Raw genomic sequence first — 24,474 nt, forward strand, 5'->3', positions numbered from 1 at the left:
AGTGGAGAGTATTTTCATAGAATATTATAGTAGAGTATTTTTTCAATACAGTTGATTGACTTCGAGTCTAATCTGCTCAGATTTTTGTCTAACATGATGTTTCCAGTTTAACCTGCCATCGAGATATATTCCAAGATATTTGGCTGATTCTACTTGAGGAATCAGGCATCCGTCAAATGATGTTATTAGATTTTTGTCATTTCGCCGCAACGCAAAATTAACATGGACAAATTTGGAGCTATTAAGCTGTATTTTCCAGTTTCTGGTTCATTTTTAGATCTTGTTGACCGCTACTTATACTTTTTCTGCAGCTTTACACAGATATACATCTTCGGCCATGATAACTGTGTCATCAGCGTTGGGATACCAGCAGTATGGAGCAGGTATAGATGAAGGTGGTATAGAAGTAAATTTGTTTTCGAGATTATATAATTCCTGCAGTAGACAGTAATACTCTGTGAACTTGGTCGATTGTCGAGTGGTGATTTCGAAATCCAAACTGGAAAGCTGGTACTTCTATAAATGGCCTAATACATTTTAACAGCAGTTTCTCAAATAATTTTGATATTACAGAACATAAGATATTCCGGAACATAGTTCAGTCTCAAACAGGCATTAAATGTATATGTCAACATGATCATTCCTTTTCGTGTCAGATCTTTTAATAACCCAGGTGAAATATCATCAATTCCCGGAGTCTTTTTAGGATTGAGGTTGTCGTTAATTTCTATGGCAACTTCCATTGGGGAAGTCAGATTTACAGCTACATCGGGCTGATAAACAGCATTTATATCTATTTTAGATTTTATATAATTCGTTTGGTATGCGTTAGCTAAATGTTCTGCGAATAATTTGTCTTTTTCATCATTCCGTCAAACCTATTTTATTTTTAATAAGTGGTACTCTAATAATTGGTCTTTTAAATCGCCAAGTTGCTTTCCATAGCGAGTAGTCTTTGTTTGCTTCCGGGCTTAATTCACTTACAGATTTTTCGAAGCAACTCTGTTTATATTCTTTAATTTGTCTGATTACTATTTCTAGTAAATATTGTTTTGTCTACAGCATTTCTGGTTATGTACGATACTCTTCTAGCTTTTCGTATTTCTTTTATCAATTGCATAATGTCAGCATTTTTTTGTATTTTGTTACACTCACGACTATTTCGAGTCAAGTTACAATTTCTCAACTCCTGGTAATACATCCTCCATTAGTAAAGAAGTCGCGCGTCACCAATATATTGAAGTTACTATTAATCGTGTCTTAGTTTTGCATTCAGGAGTTATTCTGTTAGCGGACTTGCAACTATATTTAGTTGATCCAAGAATAAAAGAATACCTCCTGTTTGCATTCTGTTTCTCTCGGAGGGATATTAATTAGAAAATATTATGTATAAATTTACCCCAACTTAAAACAACAAAACATGTAGTAACGAACACAGCGATTAAAATAATAAGTTCAAAATAGTAAACGACGCCAAATATTTCTCCAAAATTATCTATTTTCTCTGTGAATTTCAGAGGAAGAATGAAAGAGCAAAGGGGAAAGATGTAGTAGTCATGCTGGTCTTTTATAACCCCGAACCGCATGGTACCAATCCTCTAACGTTGTCAATCGTAGCAATTCAATATGTGTGTATTTGTGGTTGTCTAAACCAGAAATAGAAGCGGTTGTTCCAAATGTGGTATATAGATTTAAATTTCCCTTCAAATATATTTATATATAAAAGGGTTAAGAGTTTTTCTCCACCAGATCAATGTTAAATAAATTTTTAACGTAAATGTTGCATAGTCTAATACAGAAAAGAAATGAATTTAATGTTAAAAACTACTAAAAATATGAAAAGACAATTTTTTACCATATTAAATACTGCTGATTATTTTGAGACCTCATTTATTTTAACGTACTACATTTAACATTCAATAGTATCAATTAATTTTTTGCCTTAATTTGTTGCTCATAAGCTATTTCCCTGTCTCAAGTACCTGTTACAATTCAAAATAAATAAACATTTAATCACAAAAACATTTAAATTAAATATTTGTACATTTATGTCACACATTTTTCACATATATATATTATTGACAACACAAGTGTAAAGTATATTATTAAATATAAATAAATAGATTTATAGAATCATTTAGAATGTGAAGCAACTTTTGAATGCACAGAAAATTTTCTAGTTTTGTAATAAGAAGCTATTGAATAAACTGTAGTAGATCTCCCAATTTTTCTAAATACACATCAGGAACCAGATCCTTATCTTCTTTTTTACCAGATTGTTTCCATTCAGTTACTTCTTCCAGAGATGTTACCCCACTTAGAACTAACAAAGTCTGAAATCCACATCTTGTTCCCAATAAAATGTCAGTATTACATCTAAAATCAAAATCATCATAGATCCAATTCATGAGTTGAATATAATTTCATTAATACACCAGTCTAGCAGAGTGGCTGAAGAAGGTAAACCTCACCTGTCACCAACCATGAGGGTTTTACTAGGATCCACTCCATGTTCTTTTATTAAACAATTAGCAATGTAAGCATTAGGTTTGCCAACCACAATAGGTTCTCTTAAAGCACATGTCTCCACTGCTTTAACTATTGAACCAGTACCAGGAATTACAAGATCACTGGGCATGGGAAATCTCTCATCAGTGTTTGTCGCTAGGAACAAACAACTTGGTTTATTGAGGTATGTGGCAGCTTTCAGCATTTTGCTGAATGAGAAATGTTCATCAAAACCAACAATGACAGCCCCAACCTCAGGATCTGGATGAAAGTTCTCCATTGTAACTGCCAGACTGGTAGTAATAATATCTGGCTGTAAAGTGAATGCATGAAGAACATATAGCCAATTTTCATCTTTAACATCATACCCCAACACCACTGTACTTAATGCCAGCGGCTTCTAATTCCTGAGCTACACCTCTAGAGCCAATCACATAAACTTTTTTCGAAAAGTTCATATTTTTTAAGTAACTTACAACCAGGTATGCAGTACTAATCACTTCCTCCTATAATACAGCATTATGGAGAGCATAATTTTGAGATAAGCCAATAAAAACCGACCTTTTCAACATTAAAATTCATCCTCTTTGCTTTTGTAACAAATTCTTCCCGAATTTTCGTCGAATTGTTGGTAACAAATAATATTTTTTTACCCATCTCCCGCAGTCGATTAACAACATCGACGGATCCTGGAATCGGTTCGTTATCAAGCCATAACACCCCATCACAATCGAACAAAACTGTATCGACAGAATCTAAAAATTTTGTGACATCTTGTTTAGATATACTGCTAAGGTTTGTCAAAGACGAGGCAAGAAACATTTTTAATGTTGCAAAAATTAATCTAAAAATCAAAAGCAAGTAAGTTAAACTCCCTGAGAAATTTACGATAAATAACTTTCATATGTCCTTCTCTTCTTTTAGGAAATGTTTGGCGTCCTTATCTATATAATTACATTTCAAGAAATCATAGCATTGTTAAAGCCTAAAATTATGACATAACATATTTACTAACAGTTATATGACCAATAATACACAATGATATTTTATATGTATATTTATAATTCACAATTATGTGGCCAACGGGGAAATGGTATAGTGTCTTTAATATTATCTATGCCTAAAATTAACTGAATATATCTTTCAAATCCTAAACCAAAGCCTCCTGTCGGAACACTTCCGAATTTTCTCAAGTCCAAATACCAACTCAGATTTGAATTGTCGGGTATTTTAGATTTTAATTTGTTAAAATCATTTTCACGCAAGCTGCCTCCAACTAGCTCCCCGATTTTCGGTACTAACAGGTCAAATGCAGCTACCTGAAAGTTTATTATCAAAGATTTCATTTTTTAACATACTCTATAAAGGTAAGCACACGCGTTATAATCTCATATCATATTGGAGTTATTACAATTGAGGCAGATTTTCTTCTTTTTATCTTATGCATGTATGTGCTTTATATAATTTCAAATAAAAAAAATTACTTATGTCCATTTGACCTGTCCGATATGAGAAAGTGACGTGTACAGTTTTTAAAAGATAAAACATACATATAAATAATTTTATGGACTCCTGTTAGGTATTAAAAAAATGTCACCAAATTCTATCAAATAATTTTAACATTTTTGTCAAATCCACTTTAATAGCTTTCTATGTGCTTTATGACTGTATTGACAATATAGGATTATTAATAGCTTTCAGTTCAACACAGTAATAAAAACAACACAGAAACATATATACTGAATATAACATGACTAATAAGAGCGCGCTTACCATATACTTACATTGGAATCATCAATTTCTTTCATATAAAAGGGTTTCTCATCTTTTGGCCAATTGATAACAAAAACAGGTCTGTTATTGAAATATTCAGTTAATAATAGTTCATGTTCTTTTAACAATCCCCCTTTAGAACTGGTAGGTTTATTTAATTTAGTGTTGAGTATATCAACGGCTTCAGTAAATGTGATGATATTAAATGGTTTATCAATCCATGAAAAATCCATATTTTCATTGGCACAAACATTAATATCATCCATATATGTATCCAACAGACTTACCGTCACTTTTTTAATAATATCTTCAGTTGTTTGAAGCAATTCACTTAAATTTTCTAGGAATCCCTTTTCTATCTCTAACATATAAAATTCTGCCAAGTGAAAACGTGTTTTTGAATTCTCTGCACGAAATGTTGGGCCAAGGCAATAAACTTTTTGTAATGCATGTGCGGCTGCCTCTAGATGTAACTGTCCTGATACTGTTAAAAATGATTTTTTATCAAAAAAACCATTTTCAAGTGGCACATTTTCCTTCACCATCGATTTCAACAGGTCTACATTATCAGGAACAACTTTAAACACTTCCCCAGCACCTTCACAATCATTAGAAGTAATAATAGGTGTCTGAATGCATACATAACCAATTTGGTCTAAATACTTATGAAAAGCTACTGTGGCACCATGTCTTACTCTTAATAAAGAACCAAACCTCCGGGTCTGTGGACGCAAATGCAAATATTCTCTTACATATTCAGGTGCGTATTTCTTTCTTGGAGCAAATGGATAACCTTCATTAAGATCACAGCCACCAATCAGCACAAGATTTTCTGCATTCACTTCATTTTGTCCCTTTGGACTTTTCTGTAATATACCATCAGCGCGAACAGAAGAGCCAACATTTATTTTGCCATGTGACTTGTCTTGTACAATAATTTGCAAATTCTTTACGGTGGACCCGTCGTTAATATCATAAAAAGTAAGATCTTTTTGTTTCCTTAATGATTTAACCCATCCCTAGAATTAAAACAGATATACTCGATGGAAATTTCGTTTGTAACTAACAAATATACTTGAACAGAAACTTTCTCGCCCACATCTCCTTTTTTAATTACATTCAAAACTGTCCTACGTTCGCAAAAACCTCGTTTAATATAAGTTATATTGGAATTATAAATAAATGTCCTAAACATCTTTTTGGTTCAAATTATAGGGTTATGTCCATATCTTCTTTATTTTAATCTGGCACAGACGGCATAGTTTGAAGGCAAAGAAAATTAATTTAATTCCTTTTATATTAAGTACCAATATATAATGTGAAACATTCAATTAAAATAGGTATGTCCTTTTATTACAAATTGTTGAGCACCGCAATCTGATTATACATGTGATATTATATAACCACTTCTTTTTGCTTTCATTATTGGCGTGGAGACTAATCCAAGTGAAAGTTAGTTATAAATAATTTTCTGAATGCATACGATAAAATTTTTTTTTTTGCTATGAAATATTTAATAATATAAGAGAAATGTACTAGCTAAAGCCAACCGCTAACCGGAGAGATACCCATATGTAGAATTACCACGTAGGTGTTCGTATCAGGGAGTGCCGAGGTCTGTGCATCGAAATGGAACAACAAAAGAATAGCTGTACCGAACAAAAATATATCTATATAGATATTACCCACAAATTATGAATGTTTTATAAACTAGTGGGGATTTATAGGGCGTCCGGTTTAATTGAAATAAATAATAAATAGCTTTACAACATAAATCATTTTGAATATGCGAAAATACAAGTGAAATATAATTGCCAGTCTATTTTATAAACTAAATACTGCAGAAGTGATTTTTATAGTATATTTTAATGTTAAATACTGGATATATTAACTATAATATGGAGTGTCATATTTTGAGGGCTTTTTTAAAATATTTTTTAACTGTCAATAAGTTAACGTTTTGTTTATTTCATAGCTCTTTTGTATATTTAAGAATATTTTAGAACATGAATGTATGTGTGTTAACATACAGGTTACATAAATTTACGGATTGATTTTAAAGATGCCATAGGCTTGTTAAAATTTATATTCCGATATATTTCAAATCCATATATATATATATATATATATATATATATATATATATATATATATATACATAATGAAAAATTTTTACAAAAAGCTTACAATAATGAATTTGCTGCCTGTCATTACCATGGAGGGAAAACACGTACAATCAATTGTACTATCAAAATAAATTTCCCTCAAAAAGTAGTGAAAACATAGTCAAAACATGTATATTTGTCAGGTAAATAGTACCTGTATTGAAAATATAGCTTTAATTACGAGATATTCAAATGAAGCTATAGTTATGATTAATTTTTTTTTAATTGTATAAAAGTTTTAATTGTATAGTTTGCAGAGTAGTGCTATATGATATAAAAAAGGAATGATAAAATGCAAATATATTAGAGAACAAAATATAATTTATTTATTGAAAATACATTAGATACAAAATAAATACAGGTAGAATGCTCCCACCATTTCTTGGGCAGCTTTTTAAGTGCCCTTTAAGGCACAGTCGTCTAACTAAATATTGCAATATTGTATAAATAAGTTATATATAAATTATAATAAAATAATTATTTAACATAAACTTAGAGAAAGTGAAACACACAAATTAAATTATTAAATAACAAAAATCGTATTCTCTCATCGGTCCACAATTCACACAGAAAAAAAAAACAAAAAAAATGAGAAGGTAAAAATAAAAAATAAATAAACTTAACTCAATCGCGGAATGTTAAGAAATCAAGACCGATGACGAAAACTAAACCTAAATTTGCACGTTTACAAAAATTCAACATTCATAAAAATACACGCCACTAACTATAATAAATTTACAGTAACATCACACTTTAGCAAAATCACGCCGCCATTGGCGGGAATTATCTGTAATTATAAATAAAAAAATTAAATAATGTCAGGATAGTGGTCGATACTACAGCAAGCTAAGTTCTTTCAGTGTGAGCAGGCAGGTGTTTGTGGAGAGCCTGTTGAAGACTGGAAGACGCTGATCGTCCAAGGGACCGGGAGAGGGTAATTCCGGGTCACTGCTGAAGAACGAGCCGGAGGAAGAGGTCGGAGATTGGCTGAGACTACATGGTGGGCTGGGACTGTCCAGGGATAGCGCGGGACTTATGGCGAGCGGACGTGGCCGCTGGGTGGCTAAGACCGCAGCCGACGTGGGGGCCTTCTGCAAGACCTCGTCCTGGTTGTGGACGAAATGGCATCGCGGTCCATAGGGACAAAAACCGACCGTGTGGTAGGTCCTGCACAGTTCCGTTTTGTATTTCGGATGGCGCACCAGGCTTCTTAGTTCCGCCACGCCGTGGGCGAACTGACACTTGTCGCCGTACTTGCACACCCCGAATTCCTCGAAGGGTCTGCACAGCTCCGTCTTGTAGCGTGAGGTGTTGACAGTGGTGGCGCTGACGGCCGCCTGGGGGGCGGCTAGACCCGGTGCCGGTGCCGATTGGGTACGTTCGAGCTTCCTGTGTTGCGTGAAATTGCTGAAGAGCATCGCCAAATTTGGGTTCGTAGAAGCGGGCGTGGACGTCATCCTGCTCAACGCCAGGCGCACTGAGGAGCCCACGGGCAAGTGCGAAGCCGATGCATTATCTGGACTCTGAAAACGAAAGCAAAATGCCGATTACTCGTCGGTCTCGATAACCCGCGGAAGGATAAGTAAATTTTATTGAAACAACACTGTCTACATTCATTGTCATCGATAGTTGACGGGCGATGATAAGTCACACACGTTTGTTTTGTGCTAGCGACCAACCGAGTTCAATAACTGCCGGCTATAAATATATTCTTGACAGTTTATCAGCGACGATAACAGCGCGGTATCGAACCATTATACTCATCCGCGTCTATATACCTTTTCTCGATCCAATACAGTGAAAGTAAAACGGTAAAAACGACGAAAATAAAGAAACAACTTATTACCACGCCACCATCCATAAAAAACCGAGATCCTGCCGAAGTTAAATAATCTTCGCGTTCTAGAAAGTGGCGATTGTTCCGCAAATCTTGCTGGCACGGCTTTAAATTTCACTTTCAAACGATCCGATTACGAAATTCGCGGATTCAGTAAAAACAACATACAATTCAACATCCTCCCGACATATATCACTACCGAGCGAAGTTATTGAACGATTCTGTCATCTTATCATGTTAAATAAACGAAAAACGACAAATTCCTACCAGAACAATAGTTGAATTGTGGTCAATCAAAAGATGACGTCCTTAAGATGACAAAAAAAAGCAAAAGTAAAACAATTACCAGCGAATCAGAAAACGAGCAGCAAAGTTTCTCTTTCAGATTTATGCGCCATGAAAGCAATCCGCATTTTACTTTCTTCTGTTAGTCGCACAACGACTTCGTGAAACAAGACATGGGAAATCGTTAAGTGACGCCCCGAAAAGTATCATTAGGTTCGTTACCATTGAACAAGTACCATTAAGCAACAATGTATCGAGGATTACATAGATTCAGAACGCGCTTTCCTTTTCGTTGTTATGACAAATATCGCAGTCCAATTCATCAATCAGCTGATCAGCCAGATATAATTCATAAAGCTTTCGTATAAAGTAATAAAAGTACGTGTACAAACAAGTCGACAATAACTCGAATACAGGCATCAAAGAAAATACCACTTGTTGCTTTATAAAACCAACCAAAAATAAAACAGTTCTGCAACATTGATGGGCGTACTGAATGAATACTCCAATACAGAACAAATGCTAATTCGACTTGTTGCTCAACGTCATTTTTAGATAGTGCAGACCACAATAAATATTACAAAATTCGATCGGCAGTAGGCAAAAAATGTATATCGATTTAAATCGCTTGGTCAAGTTGCATTTCCCAATGGTTTTTGATGATGATTCATCGGATTTTGCCGTAACCATCTACTTCGAGAAATAACGCGACAAAACCAGAGGAGAATAAACCCGAAAATATAATTTTATGATGGTGGGTCGCGCGTTTCAACGATAGATGGCGGCGGCAGAACGAAAATTAATAAAACGAAATAGTTGGAATGAATGATTCCAAAAATAAAAGAAGCACGACGCTGCCAATAGAAACAATGGCTAGACCTCGTATCCGTATAATGTAAGGAGGCTTTAAGCTAACAACGACGAACATATAACAATTAATAACATTGTATCTGTGGAGAGAGGCATGGAAACTTCGGTCGTGGAGAATTTACAGGTGTGTGGGTAAGTGAGAATCATTTGTGATCCTTTTTTTAGTTGGCAGATATTTGGCACATGCCACCGTTTGTTTACATTGAATAAATATCGAAATTTCTAGGAAATTCGTAACAGCGTAGAGGTAAAAGACCTTTGCCAAAACAATTAGACAAAACGTTCAAATGGAATTCCAACCTACTTGGTGTTTTGAAGCTGTTTCTGTGCTGAAGGAGTTTCGATCGAAGTTACAAGTCACGATGCACGTCTCACGCTAAACGAAATATTAGTGGTGCGATTAGTGACTAGGAAATTACCATAATGAAGCACAAACAAATAAAAGCGACTGTGTAATTAGCATTATCACCATTTCATACAAATAAAATGGCTAATTGCGCTGCCCTTTGAACTTCTCGACCAGGAAAAACCTGTTGCTCCAGCCGGTTTTCACGACGACCAACCTTGGACGATGAAAAATCGCTTCTCGCCGCCCTTTGTGCGGGGTTGGCGAAACTATAACGGCGAGCGTAGGAAAAAAAACCACCCGGCACAAACAGGTTCTTGTATTTTTCGCGTAGCGGGCAGCAAAAAGTTCCGAAACAAGAGGAATGATAATCGCATACCTTGATTAAATTCTCTCCGAATTCGTACATCGTGTTCTGCGACATGATGGCTGTAGACATAATTCCTGATTATCACAGCACTGTTTGTTACAATTTCTCTCAAGCACAACACACGATACTGTAATGTTGGGAACTCGCTGGAACTACGATACAAATAAAAAAAACACCGCGCTACTCCGTAACAACTACCGCGTATCGTCTACGACAAATTTCGCTGGAGACTGACTATTGTACAGAAAAGTTAGCTGATGTTTGCCGCTACTCCCTCCACTCATCATGTTAAAGAGTAGGGGATAGGCCATGGTTGCCAGTTCGTTAGTGGCGTATTTCCTTATCCGCAATATATTTAACATCTCATTCCTTTTTCATTATTATTGAGTTGGATTTTTCTATTGACTTGGACTATTTACAGATCTTGGACAATAGTTGACTTTACTGTGGGACCTATTTTGGCAATTTTCAGTATCAGCAATATTTTACAATATTGATAACTAATTTATTGGTATCATAATCTATTTCCTCTGTCTGTAGTATCGCTTAATTTCATTGTGTTGTGCTCACTGGTTTCATGTTTGATCTGGCACGAACTCATTGTATTCCAAGCCTACCCACTTTATTTCCAATCACTCTCGACCGCAGCTGTGTACAATACCAATAAACAACATAAATATCGTTGGTCATCAGTGTTGTTAGTCCGTGAGGTAGCTGTTAGTACATTTATTTAATTTACTTCTACGACCTAAGTCAGCGCTTCTCCGTGCACAAAGTTGTGACTAACTAACAACAAATGTAAAATACAATTACGAAATTTGTTTTGCCATAAAGTCAGTACATATTTCAACTTATTCTTCGTACATTTTTAAGTTACCGTTAACATATAGTTATGGTCTATCCAAAATAACAGTTAACGTATTTCTTATCGTAATTTGTCAACAATATTTGTTTTAAAAACCGACCAACCGAATATTAATATCTGACTCACTTTATTCTAGTTAAAAAGAAATACAATGCTGTCTGAAAGGTTGGAACACGTAATAGAATCAGCCTACAATATTCACGTGATTGTCGAACATCCGCAAAATTCTTCAAAACATTAGTGATAATAATTACAGGTTATAAATAAACTAAATACATGAATGAATATGATGTAATAAAGAATCGCAAACATATTTATTTATAATAATAACATACTATAGAGAGAATATTAAAAATACACATATTTTAAAATTAAAAGTGGGATTACTTAAGATTTTGCTAAAAATAGAAACATAAAATTTTAAAATTCCCCATGTTCAAGAAGCGCTACGAAATATTGACGTCACACGCCGTTTTCTACTCACCCTTTCTGCATTTCATTTGATTTTTTTAGGGCACCTTTTTTTCTTTAATTTTTTTGCAGCTCTGTGGTACGAAGTCTTTGTAACTTTTGGGTAAATAAAATGCACAAATTGTAATTTTGAAGTTTATTTTAATAATTACCTTAGACACTTTAAGCACAACACTAACAACTTTGATTCAACCAGTGTTTTTAGTTCCCGTGCAAATTCCTTCCAAAAATAGTAGTGAGTGTTCTGATAAATAATCGCAGCGGCAGCCACACATTTCGACCGACCGACCGACCCGACGAATATTCCTACAACTGGTGACCTCGACGTGATCAAAGTGCCTAACAGGTAAATCAACTCAACATAAGCCACTCGACAGGTGCTTGACACGTGCATGGAAGGATAGCACGAGGAACGGAACTCATCAACATCACGTGGTCGACGACGTCCCACGAGACTGGCCTGATGGACGAAAACTACAGAAGCCCATCATGTATACCAGCAACACATGAGCACCCTCGCATCACGAAACGGGACACGTAACACATTTACAGGTACCCTCAAACAAAGCTAAACGCCTCAAGACGAACGACGTCCTGCTACAGCTCCGATGGCAGTTGATCCCGTAAAACTCCTCGCTCAGGTTGGGATCCCCATCTCATCAGCAGTCCCCGGGCGTTTGTTTGCGTGATTGCGGGTGCATTCCGGAACTTGCACCACATATAGGTACGTTCCACGGCTGTTCCACTAGGAGGGGAGTTATGTGGCGACCGCCACGACCCTTTAGGCCACCACCAATTCACCATCAACAACTACAAAGGTTGGCAACGCCGGTGGATTGGTACCATGCAGTTCCAGGGTATAAAAGACCATCAAGACGACGTCTCGCTCTCTTTTCTTATCACCGTCCCCCTGTAACAGTACCACTTCCACAGCGCTACCGTACTTCCTTCACCTTAACCTAATATCCTGTCAATCCTCCCATCGACCACATGTATCAATCGCAAGTTAAAATAAACAACTTTGATTCAACCAGTGTTTTTAGTTCCCGTGCAAATTCCTTCCAAAAATAGTAGTGAGTTCGACCGACCGACCGACCCGACGAACATTCCTACAACATATTAAGTTCTCCTTTGAATTCTTACACTAGATCTCTGGTTAGTTTATTTTACTTTACTTGACTTCAATGACAACTTATGGGTTCATACATTGTCTGTATGTATGTATTGTTCGAAATGTTTGAAACTTTTGCTCGCCATAACACAAATATCAGGTTCTAAAAACTTGTTGAGTCGAATATGTATCAGTTACCTTTAATATGGTGTATAGCCCATTAAACTATTTGATATACAAGAAACCAGACATTTGTTATTGGATTTTTGGAATCTAACCATGATAGGATTTGATTGACACTTGTTGAAGGCTTGAATTTTATTAATATTTTTCTTTATATTCTGAGATTATATGGTCGTTCAGTAGTGAACAGAAATGAATGTACAGGGAGTTGACATTCTAATCTTGTAAAAATATAAACTGACTTTATGAATACTTGTACGATTAAATCCATCATATTATATTAAATATAATTTTCTACATTATGAGGTAACTGAAAAAGCAACAAAAGTATTAGAGATTCATATACATAATAAACAAAGTAAATGAGGCCTAACTTCACATGTTATTTACCGCGATATTACGTTAATTAGACTTTAGACACAATTAAAGGCGCTTAAAATTGTAAATACTGATATTGGAATGGTCTTATTGCTGTTGCTAATAAATTACTGATATTCGAATTATACCAGCTGATGCGCGCATTGGACGATTTAATCACATTTCTCTACCTTGTAATGAAAATACAGAACTTGTTTTTTTTACATATGTTTAATTACATTAGGGACACCCACTTCAGGGATGTACGTTAGAATATCTAATTATAACACAAATTTATTAAAGTAATATATAAATAAGACTTGTTTCCATAAAAACCGTCCGGTACGACCCAAACAATTACGTCACGAGCAGATTTGAAGCGTTTTAGCACGCATTTAAACTTACCCTATATAAAATATCAATTTTTCTTTCGAATATCATAATAGTCATCAAATCTAGTGAAGAATACACGTCCATGTTTGTGTATGTTAAATATTGCAGAATTTCCATTTAAGAACATTTAAATAACTTATTTTATAGTGACAACGGTGTATGGCCCTAAACATTGTTATTTTTACGATAATATTTGATGTAATTAATAAAACTAAAATAATTTTGTCATAAATAGAACTTAAAAGAAAAAAATGTGTACAGATAATGTTTCGCGGTAACGCGACGTAAACTTGACAACGTCGCCACCGTCATAATTTCGTTCATGTCGAAAATACGGCTCGTCTTGAGGCACCAACGACTTCGGGCTCAACGCAAAGTTTTAAATTGATAACATCCGTTTAAAATCGACTGCCTAACCGAAGAAGGTTTAACTGTATATTTGTATTCAAGGAATACGTTGTTATTTGACGAAATATCGGGCAATGCAATAAGGAAAGTGAATTTATTTTTGCTTTTTTTTCTTTGGGAGGATAAACGCCGTAGAAGACGAAACGAAATCGTCGTTTTTCGAATTTCGTCCATTTTTGTTTTATCTGGGACCCGCGATCAATCTTGAGTGGATTTCTGTATTTGTTTTTCTGATAATCGACGATTTTGTTACTATGTTGTTGAGTTTATTGTCCTGTAACCACACCATTGATACATATAGTACGTGAAATCATTAAAGTGTTTTTTTTTTCAACGCATTAATACCGATAAATATATTTTATTTTCTGAATCAAGTTATTAGTTATATTTGTCGTGTATTATCGTACTTTTTAGGTTCTTGTTTTTAATTGCCTGACAATTAATCGAATTATTATTCAATGGTAAACCCGTAACGAAGAGTTTAAGTAACCTTTACAGTGGCCTAGAAGAAAAACGTGCCTGTTTTTTTTTTCTGTCGAGATAGTATGATAGATATTTTATGCCTTTAATATGGCGAACATCCTCGTTTTTTTTAATCGTTAATTAAGTGATATATGGTTCGAATTGTCCGAAATTATTGCGGATTGCCTAACCTGATGCAATATATGTTGAATTTCTCGATATACGCTCAGTCGAATGTTAAAATATTTGTTATCAAGCAGAGATTGTGTGTCTATTAATAAGCTTCGTTCGAGGTTTTTAAGTCCGTTATTGTTTGGGTATAAACTAACATTATCCTCGGTTATATGTTGGAATAAATATTTTGTTGATTATTTTATGTGTGCGGCGAATATTTTCAGTTTCTGTCCGTTCAGCTTTTGCTTTATCACCGACAGACATTGTGCATACTGTGAGATATTTAAATAAAAAATGCACGAGCAATATAACACATTTATTGCTAAACTATTCGCATAAACACTATCAAACGATAATATTTAACTGACCTATGAAATATTTAACGTGCTGTGTAACGTGCAAATAGAAAATATACTGGGCGAAGGTATAAAAAGAGCGCGGTTATTTTTGTCAATGCCGTCTTGTACAAACAATGATCGAGAAATTGTTATGAGCTAATTAGTTTTGATCAACTCTGATGTTATTTCATCTTATCGTGTGATTACGGACACAGATGGAGAAAGTAATTTTCATTTTCGGCATAAAAAATATAGTTATTACATAAAACGTTGAAATTGAAGTAGCGTGACAGATGTTTAATAGAATGTTAATATTATTGTTAAATATAAAGAATCCTTTTAAGTTTAAAAATACAGGGTATTAAATTATACTGAGTACTATAAAGCAAAATTTCATATCTTAATGTATGTAGAATGTTATTAAATATTATTTTATACTGATATATTAGGAGTAAGACTATAGGGATGCCGAAAAAATCGTTGTATCAGTATTTTTATATTTGGTATATCAATATTTTTGTTAACCGATATTTTTCGTAATTTTATCAAATAAAATTAAGATGTCTCTTAAATATGTTAAACAACCTTTTAATTATTTTTATATACATTTTAAAGTATCCTTTTTGCCAACGATTGCTTATCTGGATTGGACCTACTGTTTAAAATGGGGTTTAAGCCTATCGACTGGCCAGTGACCAACTTAGAGATCACCTCAGAAGACTTCCGGCCTTATCCAGCCTGGTTACTGGCGTGACTGGTGTGGTTTCATTCATTGTCGAATTTTACATTGTTGCCTCTAAAGACATTTACAGTTACATTCACAAACATAAAGTATATCAATGCCCTAGCAGGTTTCGAACTCGCGACTATCGCGACAGTAGGAGGATCGCCCTGTCGCCATAACCACCACACCACCAAGCCGGATTTTAATTATATTAATAATTTGTTTAAATAGAGGTTTATTAAAAATACCGCTATATTCTTAAATGTTTAGAAAATATCCTTACATTTTTAGGCCAATATATTTTTATTTTTTGTTGAAAATATGGATAGATATTTTGTAAAATATTGATATTTTTTCGTGGTTATAGCAAAAAAATATATCAATTTTTTTTCTTCAATATATCCACATTTTTCATCGGGCGTATAGTGTGTTAAAATAACATTGCCATCATATGGAGCTCAGATCTAAATACTACTAAAACTTATTTTACATATTGAAATTTTTTCCATTTATATTCCGCGAAAAAACACACTGCAGATTTTCGCTTTTAACTCTTCATAAAAACATTTCGTTAATATTTGTAATTATTATCGTTATGCTTTAAGAACAGTGGCTGGAGAGTTCGGTGGAAGAAGCTTTATTTATGTGCTTCGATGCTATTGATCTTGAAGGAAAGACAAATTAAGTTATATTAAATTGACCGAAGACTATATATCAGAACACAATATTTAAAACTTAAAGTGGCTAAAATTGTTGAGGTAATCTAGCACCAGTTGTGTCCTCTAATGGGAAACAATTTAACAATGTCGAAGAGGTAAAAAATGTAAAAAAAAACTTGAATGTAATACTCCGCGGAAGAGACTTATTGAAGTTGTGAAAATTGAAAGAGAATAATGAGGATTAAATCATGAGAAATAAAGATGAAATATATTGGTACTATAAGGGTGCTATAGTTTTGTCGCGTCGTTCGAGCAACAAATTTATTGTTTGTTCATAGGCTATGCCCTACAAGTAAATAATAAATCTGCTGTCTCGTTGTAATGTTTCCATGAATAGTAGAAACTAACAGATAAAGAATTATTGTTATTGAGAGTTATAATGAAAAATGCGTGGCGTGCTAAAGTTTTGTCGCCGTCTGCATAGCTAATTTTGAAAAATGTTTTCATTAACATCTGGTATATTTTAAGATTTATATAAAAAACTGTTTTTTAATGAAATAAAGTATTTATTTAACATGGATGAAAACTAAAACCCTGAATATATTTTCCAAAAAACAATGTAAGTTTTAATAGAATCTATTTGGAATATTGATTGATGTTATATAATATAGTTTTACGACTATTTTATAAGGAACATTTTATAACATATGATCTATGTATAATATCATGACTAATAAGACGAATATTCTATGAATAATAATATTTTGAACAAATTATATTTTTTATATCATCAATATTTGCTTGACTTAACCCTTTAATGGGACGGATGTGTGTTATATTATACAATATGTGTGATATTATTACAATAATATATTGAAACATAAAAATAACATTGCCATCGTATAGAGCTCAGATCTGAAATAAAACTGAAAATTACTTTATATATTGAAACTTTTTTCTTAATTTTGAAGAATGTTTATAACACCTGGTATATTTTAGGAATTATATAAAATACTTTTTTTTAATGAAATAAAGTATTTATTTAACATGGATGAAAACTAAAACCCTGAATATATTTTCCAAAAAACAATGTAAGTTTTAATAGAATCTATTTGGAATATTGATTGATGTTATATAATATAGTTTTACGACTATTTTATAAGGAACATTTTATAACATATGATCTATGTATAATATCATGACTAATAAGACGAATATTCTATGAATAATAATATTCTGAACAAATTATATTTTTTATATCATCAATATTTGCTGACTTAGTCCTTTCATGGGACGGATGTGTGTTATATTATACAATATGTGTGATATTATTACAATAATATATTGAAACATAAAAATAACATTGCCATCGTATAGAGCTCAGATCTGAAATAAAACTGAAAATTACTTTATATATTGAAACTTTTTTCTTAATTTTGAAGAATGTTTATAACACCTGGTATATTTTAGGAATTATATAAAATACTTTTTTTTAATGAAATAAAGTATTTATTTAACATGGATGAAAACTAAAACCCTGAATATATTTTCCAAAAAACAATGTAAGTTTTAATAGAATCTATTTGGAATATTGATTGATGTTATATAATATAGATTTACGACTATTTTATAAGGAACATTTTATAACATATGATCTATGTATAATATCATGACTAATAAGACGAATATTCTATGAATAATAATATTCTGAACAAATTATATTTTTTATATCATCAATATTTGCTTGACTTAACCCTTTAATGGGACGGATGTGTGTTATATTATACAATATGTGTGATATTATTACAATAATATATTGAAACATAAAAATAACATTGCCATCGTATAGAGCTCAGATCTGAAATAAAACTGAAAATTACTTTATATATTGAAACTTTTTTCTTAATTTTGAAGAATGTTTATAACACCTGGTATATTTTAGGAATTATATAAAATACTTTTTTTTAATGAAATAAAGTATTTATTTAACATGGATGAAAACTAAAACCCTGAATATATTTTCCAAAAAACAATGTAAGTTTTAATAGAATCTATTTGGAATATTGATTGATGTTATATAATATAGTTTTACGACTATTTTATAAGGAACATTTTATAACATATGATCTATGTATAATATCATGACTAATAAGACGAATATTCTATGAATAATAATATTTTGAACAAATTATATTTTTTATATCATCAATATTTGCTTGACTTAACCCTTTAATGGGACGGATGTGTGTTATATTATACAATATGTGTGATATTATTACAATAATATATTGAAACATAAAAATAACATTGCCATCGTATAGAGCTCAGATCTGAAATAAAACTGAAAATTACTTTATATATTGAAACTTTTTTCTTAATTTTGAAGAATGTTTATAACACCTGGTATATTTTAAGATTTATATAAAATACTTTTTTTTTAATGAAATAAAGTATTTATTTAACATGGATGAAAACTAAAACCCTGAACATATTTTCCAAAAAACAATGCAAATTTTAATAGAATCTTTTTGGAATATTGATTGGTGTTATATGATATAATTTTACGACTATTTTATAACGAAAATTTTATAATATATGATCTATGTATAATATCATGACTAATATGACGAATATTCTATGAATAATAATTTTCTGAGCAAAATTATATTTTTTATATCATGAACATTTGCTGGTTTAGCCCTTTCATGGCATGTGATGTGTATTATACTATACAATATGTGTGATAATTACAATAATATAATGGATCACAAAAATAACATTGCGATAATACAGAGCTCAGATCTGAAATAAAAATGAAATGTATTTTACATGTTGAAATTTTTTTTTAAATTTGAAGAATGTTTCAATTAACACCTGCTATATTTTAATATTTGATCATTAATAAAGACTATTTTTCTATAATATATAAATTACTGTGTTTTAAATGAAATAAACTATTAATTTAACATGGATGAAAACGAAAACTCTGAATATATTTTCCAAAAAACAATTGAACTTTTCTTGAATGTTCGGTGATAATATCATAATATCATGAATCATATGACGAATATTCTATGAATAATAATTTTCTTATCAGCATTTTGTTTATATCATTAATAAATTGAATAAACTATTTTTGAAAAGTTTATACAAATTCTATTTGTCTGTCGTGTCTTTTTTGAGTCTTTAAGTTAGAATTATCATAATTTTTTAAAATTAAATTTGTGCATAAGGGCGTTAAAATAATATTGGTGAGGTCCATAGAAGTTTCATGTAAAATAAACTTAACATTTTATACCTTACTTTGTTTTGGCGCGTGCATATAGATTCCAGAAACTTTGCAAATCACTTTTAATAACTGCTAAGAATTGCGAAGACATCATATAAATCTGCACACAGCTATCAGTTATATGCAAAATACACATCTTAAGCTTGTTTTTGATCTTGGAATTTATTGTTATTTATGGAATTGGCAAATAAAATAACACATGAATCAGTTAAAATTATTAAAATGTTTTGTTCATCATTCACCATTGCTACTAATTGTTAGTAATTAGATAAATAACATTGATCAAATGTAAAAACCTGCAAGGGCTAAAACGACTCTGACATTTTCTTTTGTGTTCACTTGTTTTTCTGTCTTATTGTCTCTCCGATTTTGTGCTGACTAATAGACCATACACACCAGTACAGGTAAATTCACCAATTCAAAAGAAGTTTTCTACGACACAGGTACATAATGGTATCCTTTGTCCACTTTTTTCACTTCCTCCGATAAAATCTTCCTTCACTTATTAGATGCAGCCCTTTTAATTGAACGAAACATTAGTTTCAGTTGATAAACTGTAGCTTCTTATTTTCAAAGTTAAATAATGAAGAATATGAAGTGTTTCAAGTTATTAATATACAGAAAGAGCTTATTTAGAAACATATTCTGAATTTTAAGCTTGTTTTTGATCTAGGAATATTAAAATGTGAGAAATTAGTGGGCAATGCAATTTTTTATTATTATTTTTGGAGTTAGCACATAAAATTACAGAAGATTCAGTTAAAATTATTGAAATGTTTTGTTCATCCTTCACCATTGCTACTAATTGTTACTAATTGGATAAATACCATTGATCAAATGTAAAAACCTGCAAGGGCTAAAACGACTCTGACATTTTCTTTTGTGTTCACTTGTTTTTCTGTCTTATTGTCTCTCCGATTTTGTGCTGACTAATAGACCATACACACCAGTACAGGTAAATTCACCAATTCAAAAGAAGTTTTCTACGACACAGGTACATAATGGTATCCTTTGTCCACTTTTTTCACTTCCTCCGATAAAATCTTCCTTCACTTATTTGATGCAGCCCTTTTAATTGAACGAAACATTAGTTTCAGTTGATAAACTGTAGCTTCTTATTTTCAAAGTTAAATAATGAAGAATATGAAGTGTTTCAAGTTATTAATATACAGAAAGAGCTTATTTAGAAACATATTCTGAATTTTAAACTTGTTTTTGATCTAGGAATATTAAAATGTGAGAAATTAGTGGGCAATGCAATTTTTTATTATTATTTTTGGAGTTAGCACATAAAATTACAGAAGATTCAGTTAAAATTATTGAAATGTTTTGTTCATCCTTCACCATTGTTACTAATTGTTACTAATGGGAGATACAATTGATTGATAACATTGATCAAATGTATAAACCTGCAATTATTAAAGCCGTTCTGACTTTTTCTCTTATGCTTACTTGTTTTTTGTCTTATTATGTCTCCGATTTTGTGCTGATTAATAGTATATAAACACCAGTACAGGTAAATTCACCAACACAAAACAGTTCTCTATGACACAGGTACATAATGGTATCCTTGTCCACTTTTTTCACTCCCTCCGATAAAATCTTCCTTCAGTTATTAGATGCAGCCATTTCAATTAAACGAAATATTAGTTTCAGTTGATAAACTGTAGTTTTTTTTATTTTCAAAATTAAGTAATGAATAATATGAAGAGTTTCAAGTTATTAATATACAAAAAGTGCTTATTTAGAAACATATTGAACAGATTGTGAATCTTAAACTTCTTTTTAATTTTGGAATATTAAAATATGAGAAATTAGTGGGAAATGCAATTTTTTGTTATTATTTTTGGAGTTAGCATATAAAATTACACAAGAATCAGTTAAAATTATTGAAATGTTTTGTTCATTCACCATTGCTAGTAATTGTTACTAATGGGAGAAATAACATTGATCAAATGTAAAAACCTGCAATTATTAAAACCGTTCTGACTTTTTCTCTTATGCTCACTTGTTATTCTGTCTTGTTTTGTCTCCGATTTTGTGCTGACTAATAGACCATACACACCAGTACAGGTAAATTCACCAATTCAAAAGAAGTTTTCTACGACACAGGTACATAATGGTATCCTTTGTCCACTTTTTTCACTTCCTCCGATAAAATCTTCCTTCACTTATTAGATGCAGCCCTTTTAATTAAACGAAACATTAGTTTCAGTTGATAAACTGTAGTTTTTTGTTATATTCAAAATTAAATGATAAAGAATATGAAGCGTTTCAAGTTATTAATATACAACAAGTGCTTATTTAGAAACATATTGTGAATCTTAAACATGTCTTTGATTTTGTAATATTAAAATGTGAGAAATTAGTGGGCAATGCAATTTTTTGTTATTATTATTGGAGTTAGTACATACAATTACACAAGAATTAGTTAAAATTATCGAAATGTTTGGTTCATCAATCACCATTGCTACTAATTGTTACTAATTGGATAAATAACATTGATCAAATGTATAAACTTGCAATTATTAAAACCGTTCTGACTTTTTCTCTTATGCTCACTTGTTTTTTGTCTTATTATGTCTCCGATTTTGTGCTGATTAATAGTACATACACACCAGTACAGATAAATTCACCAAAACAAAACAGTTCTCTATGACGCAGGTACATGGTATCCTTGTCCACTTTTTTCACTCCCTCCGATAAAGTCTTCCTTCGGTTATTAGATATGAACAATATGAAGAGTTTCAAGTTATTAATATACAAGTGCTTATTTATAAATATATTGTTAATGCTGTATGAACCTATCAATATGAAGAAATTAAACTTTTAATTTTTTTTTATAACATCTTTATTAGATACGCTTAGTACAATCTTAATTTACAATTAATTTATTACTACTTTTCCTATGTACTTGGCTTAGTTAACAAGCAAGACGAGTGTGAGAAAATACATCAGTATATATTCCTCAATTATAAAATTATAATTATTTATTAATTATTAACTTATAGCTATAGTTTACACTAATAGTACACACTAAATGTTCACACAAGTTCGTATGGTTTTGTTCGTTTCAATCTCCTGACATCCTGCGCGCTGTCCAGCAGTTGTATTGCTTCCACGTTAGTATGATTTAGAAATCTTCTTTCGTGTTTCTAGGCGAAATCCTGCACAACTTCGCAAATCCATTTAATTTCTAGGTCATCGTGCAGTTCTTCATTGGTTACATATCGATAGGCATTGGTAATCAATCGAAGAACCTTGTTTTGACAGCGCTGGATGACTAACTGATTTGAATTTTTAGTGCAACCCCATATTCGCACCCCATAGGTCCAAATTGGCTTTATATTTGTATTATAGATCAACCTCTTAGATTTTAGATCAAGTTGAGAGTATCTTCCGACTAACCAGTATAGTTGTTTTATTTTGGTTCTAATGTGTTTTGCTTTTGGTCTAACTTGATGTCTAACGATATGTTAAGTTCTCCATTAAGTTTATCAAAGCAATGAAATTAAGAGATGGCAATCCATGGTAGATGTGAATTAAGTTCTATGTTCATTTTCATTAAATACCTATTAGACCCAGTTGTCAAGAACTTTTAATTTATTGTTTCCGACAAGAAACGCGTATTTTTATTTATGTTTTATTGTATTTACTAAATACTTCATTTCATAATATGGGATACAATATTATAACTATAAAGTAATAAATATATAAAGTTAAACGCTGAGGTTTCTCTTAGATCTTTAATTTTTTTTATGACATTTACCCACACGCTTTGTCAGGTTGTCAGGTACTACGGGCACAGGCAAGGGTTCGACCCTCCTTCGATTTATTCTGAAACCAACATTGTTTGAACCTTATAAAAATGATCTGAAATATTAGTTTCATTCAAATTTTTTTCTATAATATTTCGGGAGTAGGATATAAACATTGTATATTTTATCAATGTTCTTTTAACAATATGGACGATGACATATATATAATCATTAATAAAATTCGTGATATTAAGCCAAATTCCAGTCAGATACGTTACGAAACATTGACGTCACTTAACCTTTCTTTATCGCGCGTCTCTCTTTTATTTCGATTATTTATTATATATTTCACAGTTATAAAGTCGGCTTTGGTGCTATTAATGTCGATAAATAAAATACATAAATTTTAAAACTTGTTGTAATAATTGCCTTAGAAACTTATCAGCACATGCAACTTCAATACTTCATCAAGTACTTGTACGACTACATACAACACTAGTATCAATATCATCATCCTTAGATCATCATAAAATTCAAAATTACATTATTTCAAACGTCAATTTTTCTTTTAAATCGTTTTTAACCGATTTCAAAAAAGGAGGAGGTTCTATGTTCGACTGTATATATTTTTTTAATGTATGTTCGGCGATTTCTCCGTCAATTATGGGCCCATTTTCAAAATTCTTCTTTTATTCGAAAGAGTACACTTCCGAGTTAGTCCCAATGAAACCAAGTAAGGACGTGATGGAGGTAAGGGGGGAGAAATCGAGGAAAACCCTCGAGTTTCAAAGGCACGTACAAAGTTTTCACGTATTTTTTTTTATATATAATAATCAGATATTTACGTATAATGTTATTGCTGAACTGATGTAACCGAAGACCGGAAGTCGTTCAGTGCAAAAGCCATTCAGTTTGCTTTTTAAACACTAACCATATTTTATGAGAAGCGTTCAGCTCACACGCGGAGGTGGTGGGTTCGATTCCCGACGGGGGCAACGACTTGTCGTTGTTGTTCTAGTTTGGATAGAACATTTGTCAAATCACCTAGGTTAGGTAAGTCGATGCCGAGCCCAAACAATACAAAAATAACAATATAATTTTGTGACATACACAAAAAATTCAATTACG

General features: G+C 32.1%; 3 protein-coding genes and 1 long non-coding RNA gene across 7 annotated transcripts in view; 1 reads left to right on the forward strand and 3 right to left on the reverse strand.

The window, feature by feature from the left end:
• Nucleotides 1–1,873: 1,873 nt before the first annotated feature.
• LOC143204599 (glycerol-3-phosphate phosphatase) lies at nucleotides 1,874–3,499 on the reverse strand. The gene is made up of 5 exons (XM_076417277.1): nucleotides 3,407–3,499; nucleotides 3,070–3,352; nucleotides 2,877–3,014; nucleotides 2,472–2,821; nucleotides 1,874–2,376 (listed from the first exon to the last, which is right to left on the reverse strand). Exons 2-5 carry the CDS (start codon nucleotides 3,328–3,330, stop codon nucleotides 2,196–2,198), a joined length of 930 nt encoding a protein of 309 aa, XP_076273392.1. The 5' UTR covers nucleotides 3,331–3,352; nucleotides 3,407–3,499; the 3' UTR covers nucleotides 1,874–2,195.
• A 48-nt stretch (nucleotides 3,500–3,547) lies between these two features.
• Nucleotides 3,548–5,522, reverse strand: AsnRS-m (asparagine--tRNA ligase, mitochondrial). 3 transcript variants are annotated; one of them, XM_076417274.1, is made up of 3 exons: nucleotides 5,357–5,522; nucleotides 4,293–5,300; nucleotides 3,548–3,827 (listed from the first exon to the last, which is right to left on the reverse strand). In XM_076417274.1, the coding sequence occupies exons 1-3, from the start codon at nucleotides 5,474–5,476 to the stop codon at nucleotides 3,567–3,569; spliced, it is 1,389 nt and encodes a 462-aa protein (XP_076273389.1). In that variant the 5' UTR covers nucleotides 5,477–5,522; the 3' UTR covers nucleotides 3,548–3,566. The 3 variants fall into 3 exon arrangements, with proteins under 3 accessions (XP_076273389.1, XP_076273391.1, XP_076273390.1); XM_076417276.1 differs by having other exon boundaries at nucleotides 4,569–5,300; nucleotides 5,357–5,514; XM_076417275.1 differs by having other exon boundaries at nucleotides 3,689–3,827; nucleotides 4,282–5,300; nucleotides 5,357–5,514.
• Nucleotides 5,523–6,747: 1,225 nt separating this feature from the next.
• Nucleotides 6,748–24,474, reverse strand: part of Tis11 (Tis11 zinc finger protein) — a 225,766-nt gene continuing 208,039 nt past the window's right edge. Inside the window, exons 1-2 of one of the 2 annotated variants that reach the window (XM_076417279.1) lie at nucleotides 10,164–10,397; nucleotides 6,748–7,969 (exon numbers count right to left, since the gene is read on the reverse strand). In XM_076417279.1, coding sequence (XP_076273394.1) covers nucleotides 7,283–7,969; nucleotides 10,164–10,223 — 747 coding nt within the window. In that variant the 5' untranslated portion in view covers nucleotides 10,224–10,397 and the 3' untranslated portion in view covers nucleotides 6,748–7,282. Of the gene's footprint in view, nucleotides 7,970–10,163; nucleotides 10,398–24,474 lie in introns of those variants that run through there. The other variant, XM_076417278.1, reaches the window with a different exon arrangement.
• Nucleotides 9,396–11,614, forward strand: LOC143204606 (uncharacterized). Its single transcript, XR_013007642.1, has 2 exons — nucleotides 9,396–9,570; nucleotides 9,665–11,614. It is a non-coding gene; the product is annotated as an uncharacterized LOC143204606 (long non-coding RNA).

This window comes from Rhynchophorus ferrugineus, unplaced genomic scaffold (genome assembly GCF_030347505.1).
Source record: "Rhynchophorus ferrugineus isolate W39M unplaced genomic scaffold, kcgeb_rfMv2 rfM11, whole genome shotgun sequence".
In the NCBI taxonomy this organism is placed as follows: Eukaryota; Metazoa; Arthropoda; class Insecta; order Coleoptera; family Curculionidae; genus Rhynchophorus; species Rhynchophorus ferrugineus.

Coding starts and splice junctions, on each gene's coding strand:
- LOC143204599 (XM_076417277.1), bottom strand. CDS start 3,330: ATGTTTCTTGCCTCGTCTTTGACAAACCTTAGCAGTATATCTAAACAA. Junction 3,015..3,069: donor TGAATTTTAATGTTGAAAAG/GTCGGTTTTTAT, acceptor GCTGTATTATAG/GAGGAAGTGATTAGTACTGC. Junction 2,822..2,876: donor TTAAGTACAGTGGTGTTGGG/GTATGATGTTAA, acceptor TTCACTTTACAG/CCAGATATTATTACTACCAG.
- AsnRS-m (XM_076417274.1), bottom strand. CDS start 5,476: ATGTTTAGGACATTTATTTATAATTCCAATATAACTTATATTAAACGA. Junction 5,301..5,356: donor GCGAGAAAGTTTCTGTTCAA/GTATATTTGTTA, acceptor TTTTAATTCTAG/GGATGGGTTAAATCATTAAG. Junction 3,828..4,292: donor AAGAAATTGATGATTCCAAT/GTAAGTATATGG, acceptor ATAAACTTTCAG/GTAGCTGCATTTGACCTGTT.